The sequence below is a fragment of the Castor canadensis genome, chromosome 4, assembly GCF_047511655.1.
Source record: "Castor canadensis chromosome 4, mCasCan1.hap1v2, whole genome shotgun sequence".
NCBI lineage: Eukaryota > Metazoa > Chordata > Mammalia > Rodentia > Castoridae > Castor > Castor canadensis.
This window is the reverse complement of record NC_133389.1, coordinates 177,350,481-177,363,183: the sequence shown is the minus strand read 5'-3', so window position 1 is coordinate 177,363,183 and position 12,703 is coordinate 177,350,481. Positions and strand designations below refer to the sequence as shown.

At 46.4% G+C, this 12,703-nt stretch overlaps 1 protein-coding gene across 9 annotated transcripts in view; it reads right to left on the bottom strand.

Annotated features, from left to right (window-relative positions):
- Armc9 (armadillo repeat containing 9) overlaps window positions 1–12,703 on the bottom strand; it is a 127,885-nt gene that overhangs the window by 16,674 nt on the left and 98,508 nt on the right. For 8 of the 9 annotated variants that reach the window (XR_012447400.1, XR_012447401.1, XM_020156260.2 and 5 more), the window contains 2 exons: window positions 11,048–11,152; window positions 2,941–3,056 (listed from right to left, as the gene is read on the bottom strand). Coding sequence is in view for 7 of the 9 variants with exons in the window: in XM_020156260.2 (XP_020011849.1) it covers window positions 2,941–3,056; window positions 11,048–11,152 (221 nt within the window). In the remaining 2 variants the exon portion in view is untranslated. Of the gene's footprint in view, window positions 1–2,940; window positions 3,057–5,390; window positions 9,658–11,047; window positions 11,153–12,703 lie in introns of those variants that run through there. The other variant, XM_074071993.1, reaches the window with a different exon arrangement.

Below are 12,703 nucleotides of genomic sequence, written 5' to 3'. Positions count from 1 at the left end.
GAAGGTAAAACCAGTGTTTATTATGAAAAATTAATGATCTGCCATCCCAGTCCCAATACCTAAACGACATAGTTGTTCTTTTTTTGTTTTTGCATTACTGAGGTTTGAGCTCAGGGCCTTTCACTTGCTAGGCAGGTACTCTACCACTTGAATACCTCCAGCCCTTTTTGCTTTAGGTTATTATTCAGATAGGGTCTCTCATTTGTCCCTGGGCTGGCTTGGATGGTGATTTACCTACTTATGGTCTCCCATGAGCGGGGACCAATAGGCATATGTCACAACACCAGGCTTATTTGTTGAGATGGGGTCTCACTAACTTTTTGCCCAGTTTGGCCTCATACTATGATCCTTCTGATCTGTGCCTTTCTACTTTCTGTTCAATCTTTTAAAAAATGCAAATATAATCTTGGTCACCAGTGGCTCATGCCTATAATCTTAGCTACTTGAGAAGCTGCGATTGGGAGGATCATGGTTCAAGGCCAACCCCAGCAAATAGTTCATGAGACCCCCCATCTCCAAAATAACCAGAGAAAAATGAATTGGAGGTGTGGCTCAAGAAAAATGAACTGGAGGTGTGGCTCACATGGTAGAATGCCTACTTTGTGAAAGCCTGTTTTGCAAGTGCTAAGCCCTGAGTTCAAACCCCAGTCCCACCAAAAACAAACAAAAAGCAGATATATACTCAAAAATACTAACTTAGGATTGTTAAATGGTCAACCTGGTTGTATTCACACTATTAAATTTTTTTTCTTTGAGATAAAGTCTTATAGGTAGCGCTGGCTGGCTAATAGTATGAAGCAGGACCCTCCTGCTTCAGCCTCCCAAGTCCTAGGATTACAGGCGTGCCCCACCACACACAGCAGAAATATGTTAAACTTAGAAACTAGACTTAGAATTGAAATCTGGAGCAATGAGAGCTTGACACCAGCCTGGGCTATGTAGTGAGTTCCAGCCCAGCCTAGACACACTGTAAGACCCTATCTCAAAAACTAAAAAAAAAAAAAGAATGAAAGAAACCTGACTATATTCTGGATCAAAACAAAGAAACACAAACCCTTCAGATATAAAGGACATGTGGGGGAATAACTGGAGAATTCTGACACAGTCTATGGTAGTATTTTTAGCCTCAATGTGTGATAATATGGTTATATGTTCTTTTTTTTTCTGTCTGATTTCAGCATCTCTTTTTTTTTTTATTCATTCATTCACATGTACATACATTGGGTCATTTCTCCACCCTGCCCCCCCTTTCCTCCCCCCTCCCCCCGGTTATATGTTCTCTTAAAAAATATCTTACTAGCTGAGCACTGGTGACTACGCCTGTAATCCTAGCTACTCAGGAGGCAGAGATCAGGAGGATTACACTTTGAAGCCAGCCCCGGACAAACAGTTCTTGAGACCCTATCTCAAAAATTCCCAACACAATAAAGGGCTGGCAGAACGGCGCAAAAAAAGAGTGCCTGCCTAGAAAGCGTGAAGCCCTGAGTTCAAACTCAGTGCCACAAAAAAATAAAACCAAACAAAAACAACAAAAAGCCTATAAAAAGTGTCTTACTAATTGCTGAACAGCAATCCTACATACTTATGCTGTACGGTATGACATTCTGATGTGCGTTACACTGCAGTGAGCGATCAGATCAGATCAGGGGAACTGGAAGATCCATCAAATGCAGGAGAGTACTCTTATTCTAGGCGATGCAGGCTGACCATCTACAGCCTTCTTTCAAACAGTTCAGTTAAGAAGAGGTCTGTGTGTGAATGATACGTTACATACAAATCGCATATCATACATAAAGCAAGTGAGACAGCAAATATAACCAGAGCAGTCGCCTCAGTAAATATTCGTGCAACTTCTCTACAGGTTAAAAAATACTGGTGTTATGTTTAAGAGAAAAGGGCACAAAATACTAGTTGGTGTATCAATAATTAAAAATGAAAACCTAGAAACAAAAGCCTATCATTATTACTTTTGAAATCAAATCAGATGATCTCAGCACTGATCTATGGCGTGGCCTTGAAATATTTACAAGGAAAATCCCTGGTGGGCAAAAGAACCTGACAAGAGCTTATGCTGGGGCCCTGGAGCTTCCAGGCTTCCAGGGCAGCATTGCCATGTTTTATCTGTTGCTAAATCCCCAGGGCCTGGTTGTTTATTACAAAATCACCACACAGTAAAACTGAAAATACCCAAACTACCCAGAGATAGGGTGTGACTAAGTAAAACATGGAGCCATTGAAAATGGCCTCTTGCTGTTGATTACCAACTGTCATTTCTTGCCAGCTCTACAGGCTTCTCCATGATATTCTCCAGACAGGAGCAGAGGCCATCCAGGTCTCAGCAGGGGCCTGTCCTGACCACTGGACTGTTGTCTCACCCACCGGGGCACAGACCCAGGCCTTCCATGGAGACCAGAAGCTCTGGGTAGTTTTACTTCTACCACGGGGTGGGAAGGAGCCGTGGAGAGTGGATGGGGCTTGGTAGCTATAGATACGCAGAGTTGCTTTACTTTTGTTCCTTCTGTGCTGGACACTGGAACCCAGGGTCTCACACATGCCAGGCACCCCGCCTCCCACCCCCAGCCCACACAGCTGCTTTTGAAAACTCATCTAAAATAGACTGGGAATCTTACGCTGCGACACCCTGACTGCGGCAAAGTGCCTGGTGCTGCAGGAAGGACCGCCATTCACTGGGGTCCTTTCCTTGCCTTTGAAGATACTGTCCACCCACTTCTCTTTCTAGAAGAAGAAACCTGGGTATAGGGAGTTGGGGCTCAACCTCTTTCCCTCCAAAATTCCTTGAAAGATGAATAATGAGGAGATAAATGCTTTCCAATATGAATGCTTTATTTTGCCTTTTTAAAATCCACACATCTTACAATGACAGTTGGTCAAAGGGAAGCTTAAGAAAATAGACTACTGCCTCCTTTAGCCTGGACTTACACTGGGCACCCAGTCCTGTGGCCTCCTGGGGTGACAGGCCTGCACAGGGGCTCGTCCCCACTCCACTGCACGTTGGCTTGCCCCTTCTGCCGCATCTTGCCCGTGTTGGTCATGATCTGGTGGAAGGAAGAGGAAATGGCTCGAGACGTGATCTCCTTGATAGGGACCTGGAAGAGAGCTTACTATACCGAATCACTTCATCCTTGGCGACAAGAGGCTTCATAGTAAAGAAGAAGGACCATGTGTGGTGAACAGAAACTGTCAGGAAAAGAACAAATTAAAACCAACCAACCAACCAGAGGAAGCAGAAGAAACAGCTGACAACATCTCTGGAGAGAAATGGCCGTTGAAACTGAGAAGGGAGAAAAGATGGACAGACTCGATTTCATAAGAAACGAACATACCCACATGTGTACATACTAAACCTGAGCCACGAAACAGACGAACAAAAAACTGGGAAGGAATATCTGCAGCAAACCTAACAGCTGAAAGGTGAATATAGGACTGGAAGCTTGGCTCAAGTGGTAGAATGCCTGCTTTGCAAGGGCGAAGTCCTGAATTCAAACCTCAGTCCCACCAAAAACTAATCCAAACCAAACCAAGTAAGGCCAAGAGTTAAGCTCCTGGAGAAGGGAAGACAGCGCCACCAGGATTCCTTCCAGTGAGGTCTGAGTCAGCTCCTGGCCCTATGTCATCCTGAGCTTGTCCCTCCCATGTCTTCCACAGGGAGTGCCAACCCCTCACTTAATGTTTACAAGGGTTTCTGATGTTTAAAACTATCCCCTTATTGCACAGGTCTGGGGAATAATTTCAGGTGGGTGGTATTTTACCTCTCCAGTGGATGGGGAAACTGAGTCTGCTGTCAGAATGCCTGAGGGCAGCCCTCAGAGCACGTGGCTCCCACAGCTTCACAGCAGTCACTCTCTGGCCATCCCTGTAGCCCTCTCTCCACTTCCTACCTGCTGGGCTTATAGCGGGGTCACCAAGGGGCTCCTGAGCCCTTTCTGGGCTGGACCAATTGGCCAGGCAGAGCTGTTTGAGCAGAGTTCCACAGAAACGCCCAGAGGCTTGGGAGAGAGGAGGCAAAAGGTCCTGGCCCCACCTCCATCCAGCCAGGGGAGCAGTGTCCTGTCTGTGTTGTAGATGGAGACTGATGGAAGGTTCTGCTACTGAAAAATGCACCATATTTAACCGCAAGAAAAATGACACAGCATCTGATTTACTGAGTCCAATTTATTCAGTAGTAAAAGCTGGTCAAGCTGGGCATGGTGGCACAAACCTGAAATCCCTTGGGAGGCTGAGGCAGGAGTTCGAGGCCAGCCTGAGCTATGTAGCAAGACCCTATTTCAAAAAACAAAAACAAAACAAAAAGTTGACAACACATGTCAACTTAAGTAAAAGAAAAAAATTCCATTTATTAGTTTTGAGTATTTGTGAATCACTGAAATTAGGACATGTTATAAAGCAGCATGAATTTTGTAAGGTAATACAGGTACTCATCCATCTATCTATGTACTCTGTACATACAGAAAATAATCTGGAGGCAGAAGCAGACACCGTGAGTTGTCTGTCTGGTATTCATGTTCCCCTTCCTGATCAGTGCAGCTCTGATTTGTCTACTTAAAAATCATCACTTTCACTGGGCACCACTGGCTCATGCCTATAATACTAGCTACTCAGGAGGCAGAGAATAGGAGAATCTGAGGTTTGAAGCCAGTCCTGGCAAGTAGTTCCTCAAGACCCTATTGCAAAAAACCCCATCACAAGAAAGGGCTAGTGGAGTGACTCAAGATGATGGCCCTGAATTCAAGCCCCAGTACTGCAAAAACAACAAAAAACCCTCAAAAAGCAAAAACAATAGATCAAGGGCAAACACAACAAGGGGATTGGACTATGAGCACATGATAAAAGCGAGAGCACACAAGGGAGGGGTGAGGATAGGTAAGACACCTAAAAAATTAGCTAGCATTTGTTGCCCTTAACGCAGAGAAACTAAAGCAGATACCTTAAAGCAACTGAGGCCAATAGGAAAAGAGGAACAGGTACTAGAGAAAAGGTGAGATCAAAAAGAATTAACCTAGAAGGTAACACCCACGCACAGGAAATCAATGTGAGTCAATGCCCTGTATAGCTATCCTTATCTCAACCAGCAAAAACCCTTGTTCCTTCCTATTATGGCTTATACTCTCTCTACAACAAAATTAGAAAAAAGGGCAAAATAGTTTCTGCTGGGTATTGAGGGGCGGGGGAGAGGGAGGAGGGGGAGTGGGTGGTAAGGGAGGGGGTGGGGGCAGGGGGGAGAAATGAACCAAGCCTTGTATGCACATATGAATAATAAAAGAAAAATGAAAAAATAAAATAAAATTAAATTAAATTAAAAAAAAAAAAAAAAAGCAAAAACAAAACACCCAAAAAACAAAAAATGTTTTGAAAGGGGTATGGAGAGGAAGAATAAGAAAGAACAATCAAAGGGTGAATTTGATCAAAGTATATTCTATGCACATATGGAAATAGCACAATGAAACCCTTTGTACAATATATGCCAATTAAAAAAAAACCCAAACCAAAAACCAAGTGTTAAAATATTTATCTTCTTTTTCTTCTCAGCAGAATACTTATCATCTATGTAGATAAAAACATTATGTTTTGTCAATGTAAAATTACAACTTCATTTTTTTTTTTTTGAGGTACTGGGGCTTGAACTCAGGGCCTACACTTTGAGCCATTCTACCTGCCCTTTTCTGTGATGGGATTTTCGAGATAGGGTCTTATGAATTATTTGTCCCGGCTGGCTTCAAACCATGATCCCCTGATCTCTGCCTCCTGAGTAGCTAGAATTACAGGCATGAACTACAGGCACCTGGCACAACTTTGCTTTAAAGGAAGTAAGAAAGTATTCTGGGCCAAGCACAACTGACCATGACGTGGGAGCATTGGACTCAAGTTATCCTGAATGATAAGTTCCACAGAGGGAAGAAGTTACAGGAACTTTATAGTCATAGATCAAAAGGAAGTCATGAATCAATGTGTTTACAAATCACATAGGTGGGGCCAAGAGGGAGGTAGCCTACCAGAGGCTGGGGAGTCTATCCACAGGATTCAGCTGTTATCCTTATCAAGGGGCTATTCAGTTGTTATCTTTATCCAATTCTTAGCTTTAGGGCTGGTGGAGGCTAGAGGGCTGTCAGGCCTACTATACCTTTCAAGAGTTTTATCTAGTAGTCACCAGGATGTTAGGTCAAATACAGAGGATGGCAGTAAATGGTTATTAAAAGGAACTAAGAATGGCTCTTAACCTATGGCATTCCAGCTCTCCACAATCAGATGTTCTGGTTAGCCAACTCAGACAGTATGCAGGCTCCTGAATGTATATGTGACTTCTTCAGAGAACTTCAGATCACAATTTTTATGTTTATGCTTATATGACATTACAAAGTTGTCATCCAAAGAGAAGTGATCAAGGGCTGGAGGCGTGGCTCAAGTGGTACAGCGCCTGCCTGAGTTCAACCCCAGAATCACCAAGGGAAAAAAAAAAAGACCAGCATCTAATCAACTGAAAAAAAAAAGCATAAAATAAAAAATATAAGCAGAAAAACTATGAGGTGTGCCACACAGCTAGTTAATACAACATTAGCTTTCCAGATTTTGTGGCATTTTAAGTCAATTTTTAAGTTTGAATTTGACTCTGATTTGTTTCCCATTCTCATTCTAAATAAGTATTCACTTCTACATCTAAGTTTGTATTTCTTTTCTCTCTCTCTCTTTCCTGAGATAGGGCCTTAAAGGCTGGCTACGAACTTGTGGTAGTCCTGCCTCAGCCTCCCAAGTGCTAGGGTTACAGGTCTGTGGCACCTTGCCTGCCCTCTGTATTCCTTTATTTTAAAGGAGACCTCCCAAAGCCTCAGAAGCTAGAGGCCCCCTCTTACTGACAGGCAGGGTAAAGAGGGTGAAGAGGAGAGGCTGGGGACCATTGGCACCCCAGCTGGACTGACAAGGCAGGACTCTGCTATTCACAGCTGTGCCCATCTTAGCTGAAAAAAGAACGATAACAGAGATAACAGTGATCATCTCTGGGTTGGTAAAATTGTGGTTGTTCTTTGCATTCAGCTTGCCGCTTCACCTTCAGGCTTTCTAAACGTGCCTTGTTCTGTCTCCAGCATTTTGTGTGGCTGGGCTTCAGTTCAGAGGTTAGGGAACAGCAATGTGGCTCTGTAGCCACAGTGCCTAGCAGGGTGATCTCTGGGACCAGGGATCTTGGAGGCACTTCCTCCCATCCCCGAGGGCTGTCTCTTAAATCACCCTTGTGTACAATAGTTCCTGGGCTAATGGGGCTTCCAGTCATGTGGTCTGGGCCTAGCGCTGGTTCTGCAGGCTGATACCTGTCAATCTCCTGACCACTCTTACCTCAACAAGAGCAGTTTCATCTGTTTTGGGTTTTCTTTTGTCAACCTCCTGAAGGCAACTGCTATAAACCTCTTCAGTATTCTGCTGAGGTGGGCAAATGGTTTAGGTTTAAGAAAGGTGTTTTTTTTTTTTTTTTTCTTTTTTGATACTGGATCTTGCACTCAGGGCCTTGCACTTGATAGGCAGGCGTTCTACCACTGGAGCCACTCTGCCAGCCTTTTTTTGTGATGGACTTTGAGAACTTTTTGCCTGGGGCTAGCCTTGAACTGTGATCCTCTTGATCTCTGCCTTCTGAACAGCTAGGGTAACAGATGTGAGCCACTGGCGCCCAGCAAGAAATACTTTTTGAAGACAGTTTTCTGGCAATGCTTCCAAAACCAACATCTTCAGATGCATCTTGAAAAATCTGCCAGGTTCCTGATGCATCAGAATAAAACGCCCAAGTCATGAAGTCCAGCCTATGTTTTCCCCACTGAAGCGACATCTGCCTCATCAGTGTGCATTGGTTGGCACATACATTCATGTGACTTAAATACTTTTATGCACTACAAGGTCAAAGGACAGGGTGGAAACCCTGGTCCAGCACATGTAGGCTGCAGGTTGGTAACTTTAGGTCACAGGCCTAGGTGACCAAGGGCATCGTAAGATGACTGGCCACCAATGACAGCACTGAGAGTACATGTGTGACCTCAGGGGTCACTGCTCTGCTCCACACAGCTCTCTAACAAACTATAAGATGTCCTAATGATGAGATCCTGTGGTGCCCTAGGCCAGGGTCTGAACACTGGCCTTCAAAGCCTATGTCCACGTCCTGATCCTGACCCTGGAACCCGTGAACATGACTTATTAGGAAAAAGTCTGTGCACATGTGATTAAGGATCCTTGAGATGAGGTGGTCATCCTGGACTAACCAGGTGGGCCTTAACTCCAGTGACTGGTCTCCAGTGACAGAAGAGGAGAAGGCCACTGAAGACTGACACAAAGATGCGAGTGACATGGGTCACCTGGAGCCATCAGAAGCTGGCAGAGAAAAGGAGGATTCTCCCTAGGAGTCTTGGAGTAAGCTGGGCTTGCTAATATCAGGATTTTGAACTTCTGACCTCAAACTGTGAGAAGATACATTTCTGTTGTTCTAAGCCACCAGCTTTGGTCCTGCGCCGTGCACGCATGCGTGGAGCACCTTTTCTACTGGATTCAAAGCATTTCCTCCAAGTGACTGTGGAGATTCAGTGCTGCAGGATGGGGTAAAATGATACTCGCCGGGGCACAGTTGAGGGAAAGCGCTGTCTCTCTGTGCCTGACCAATCTGGCAGTCCCAGCATGCTCTTCCCCCGTTTCACTGGTTGTTAAAGATCATCACCACATCCACACATGATGTCCCTCATAGCACTGCATTGTGCAGAGGTGCCACAAATTATTAACCAAGGGCTGTATTCAGGTGTCTGACAATGAATGTCTTTGCTGGTGCTTACTTGCTGTGTGGCTGCATTTCAGGACTGCAGCTTTGGACACAGGTACAGTGTTCTGCATAGGTGTCCCAGCAACTCTCCAACTGTGACCAGCCCATCTGCCTCTGCTTTTTTCCTGGTCCTGGAAGATGCTTTAAAGAACACATGTCCCATCTGAGGGAGCCCAGCTTCTCCAACAAAGCCAGTGAGCTTCGAGGAAAACGAAGGCCAAGTCACAGCTCAAGACTTCTGTCAACAACTTGGAACCCTAGGGCTCCTCCTGACCTTTCCTTTCTTGACCACGTGTGAATGGAGCCTCCACAGCCCACTGGGTCCTCTGGCCCATGAGGCATTCTAAGGACAACAGTAGGTCCTGCCCAACAGACTTTGTCCACACCTAAGATAGTGGTGGCTAGCCTGCCCTGAGCCCCTTTTAGTCCCCTGCCTCTCTGCCTTCCTTTCGCCCCCAGAAAGCAGCCAGAGTGCAACTCGAAGTTGATGTGTTTCAACATAAATGAAATGGGTCACTCCCTGCGCTCGGCCTCCAGTGACGTCCCGGCTCAGGCAGAGTCCAATCTGCAACCTGCGTAACCCCTACGAGGTGGCCTTTGGCTGCCCTCTTACCTCAGCTTCCATAGTGTGCACTTGCTCCAGCCTGGAGCCCCTATAAGTTCCTTGGTTCCAGAGGAAGCGAGGACTGCAGGCAAGCAGGGGCACCAATGCTCTGATGAGGGGATGAGGGCCTGGGCTGGGGGATGGCAGTGGGAATGGACAGGTACCTTCTGCTCCCTTCTCTCCCATGAAGGTTCAGGCCACCTGCACACACCATCTTCTCTCTTTCCAAGTCTTTGGCTCTGCCAGTGAACTGTGGAGAGATTGGCTCCAGCCTTCCTCTCCAACTCCCCCCTTCCCAGGTGTGGGGATTTGGGGTCCATGAGGCTGACCTTGCTGGGCACTTGCTTGCTTCAAAGTACCCCAACTCCTTATGGAGACAATGACCTGTATCCTGGCATGCTCAGTCGTCTGACACAAGGCTTCTGTCTAGTGTGGTCCACATCCCTGGCAACAGCTGGCTCCCTTCCAAAGCCTTACAGGCCAGCATCCACCTGTTCACTTGTCCACCTGACCTGCCTCTGACCAAGGCTTCTTGAGACACCTGTGGGCCAGCACTGCCACCATCTCCTGGGCCAGCTCCCTTCTGACTTGAGTCCTTCCCTTATTTACTTTTGGTGTTGGCGACAGAGCCTGGTACATGTAAGCACGTGACTTATAGCAACAAGCTGCTCCCCCCACCCTCCCAGTCCATGTCCTTCCTAATTGGCTGAGCATCAGAGCCACCAGGGAGCTCTCAGAGGTCAGATTCTGGCCCCGTGATGGCCTCTCAGAGTGCTGGATCCATCCTGAAGCCCTCCTGTCTTCTGTTTCCGTGACCTGCATTCTTGGGGTTCTCCACCGGCTTGCTGTTCTCCTCATGGGGGCCTCTCCGTCTCCCATGCCTGACATGCATATGCTGGAGAGGCCCTGCCCTCACTCCACCCTCTCCCTCTCCGTGCTCCATTTCCATGGCTTCAGTCACCACCTCTGTGCTGACACTGTCCAAATCCATCAGCACATGGAAAAGTACAGGTTGACTGGCAATGATTGTTACTGTGGACAGGCATTCTCCCAGACACTGCCAGCACTCATGGCAGGCCTTTTACTGATTCTGCCCCATCTCGCTTCTGTACACCAGCAGGTCTATCTGTGACAGGTCTCCAGGGCCACTGAGAGTAAATGGCTCTTTTTTTTTGGCTGTGCCAGGAACTTGAATTCAGACCTCATCTTGGTAGACAGATGCCCTTACACTTGAACCACACTTGCAGCTTTTTTTATTTTTCAGATAGGGTCTTGTGCTTTTTGCCCAGGCTGGCCTCAGACCATGATCTTCCTACTTTTGTCTAGCTGGGATTACATTGTGATTCACCATACATACCCAGCTTGCTTGTTGAGATGGGGGTCTCCCTAACTTTTTGCCTGGGATGGCCTTGAATGGTGATCCTCTTATCTTTACTCCCATCTCTGCCTCCTGGGTAGCTGGGATTATAGCTGTGAGCCATTATGCAGAGCTCTAACAGGGACCTTTTCATAAGCATACTATTGCAGCAAGTCTCACGGAACTCTGCATTACTGAAAACGCTAAATCCTACACACCCATCTACTACCCTTCCTATTCCAGGGCTACCCACCCCCCCACCCCGACCCCATGTGGCACTTACTCCCAAATACTCCGTTGTCAGAAGCTTCTCGCCTGACAGTTCTCCCAGCTGGGGCTGGATCAGTTCGTCTTTGTCCAGATCGGCTTCCATGGTGTCATGGTCCTCCTGTTTCAAAGGAGACATGGGGAGTGCTCTGTTGTTAAACACTGACTGGCAGGTTTACATTTCACAGGCTCTCAGGGGCTGCTGACTGCCCCTGCTCACAACGGTTTCATGAGGGTGAGGGAAGAAAGCCAACAACCCCCCCCAGGAAGCCAGTGCCCTAGTGAGCCCTTCCACGCTTAGTGTGAAGAGGTCAGTGAGCTCCTAATCTCTCTGTGAGGTCACGGTATCCACTGAGTGACTACAGGTGTTAAGCCCTCATGGGGCTATGTGGCTGTACTTCTCTAGCAGCGCAGCAATAAGAAGACCTGGCGCTATGATCTTCGTCATAGAAGCCAGATGACCAAAGGAACTTTATCATTTGAAAAATGTTGTAAGCCATACACACAGTGCCTGTGCTGTGGCTCTGAGGCCCCTCCTACTCTCAGAAGTCAACCTGGGGCAATTATGGCTACCCTGACAAGACAAGGGAGGAACACTCAAAAATGTAAAGGCACCAGGACAGGTCGAATGAGGCACCTAAAAAATTGTACATGGCAGACTCAGGTCAGAATTCTGTGAGGGAACAACACCTAACTCCAGAGGGCAGCTTGCGCAGCAGCCAGCTGTTCACCTCACCAGTTAGATGTGCATTAAATGTTCTAAGTGAAGAAGGAAGAAGGAAGAAAGAAAGGAAGAGGAGGACAATGATGAGAACTGTGATGATGATGATGACGACTCAGCAGAAAGAGAAGGGTTGTTTTGCTTCTGGGAAGAGGCAGTGCTGTACCTTTCCTAAAAACAACTGACACACTGATTACTACATCTAAAATAAACACAGAAGGCCTGAGAGATGCAGAGAAAGGGACCCAAGGAGAGCCAGAAGCTGAGTTCCTTAGGGTTTCTTCTTGCCTCCTATCTGTCAGATTGGAGCTGAAGAAGCCAGCAACAGAAATGTCAATGGTGAAGACAAAAGATGTCCTCCAAAATCCGGCTACCTCAGTCAAAGGACCAGGACAGGGGGAAACGAGTGCGACAGACACATTTTAGAAAATGATCAGGCTGGAGGAGTGACTCAAGTGGTAGAACACCTGCCTAACAAGTGCAAGGCCCTGAGTTCAAGCCTCAGTACTGCAAAAGAAAAAAAAAACAAAAAAAGATAAAAGCTGGGTGCCAGTGGCTCACACCTGTAATCCTAGCTACTCAGGAGGCAGAGATCAGGAGGATCTCGGATTGAAGCCAGCCCAGGCAACTAGTTAGACCTGATCTTGAAAAAATGCATCACAAAAAAAAGGGGCTGGTGGAGTGGCTCAAGATGTAGACCTTGAGTTTGAACCCCAGTACCACAAAAAAAAGAAATGTGGTATCTATACACAATGGAATTTTATGCAGCCATGAAGAAGAACGAAATGTTATCATTCGCTGGTAAATGGATGGAATTGGAGAACATCATTCTGAGTGAGGTTAGCCTGGCTCAAAAGACCAAAAATCGTATGTTCTCCCTCATATGTGGACATTAGATCAAGGGCAAACACAACAAGGGGATTGGACTATGAGCACATGATAAAAGCGAGA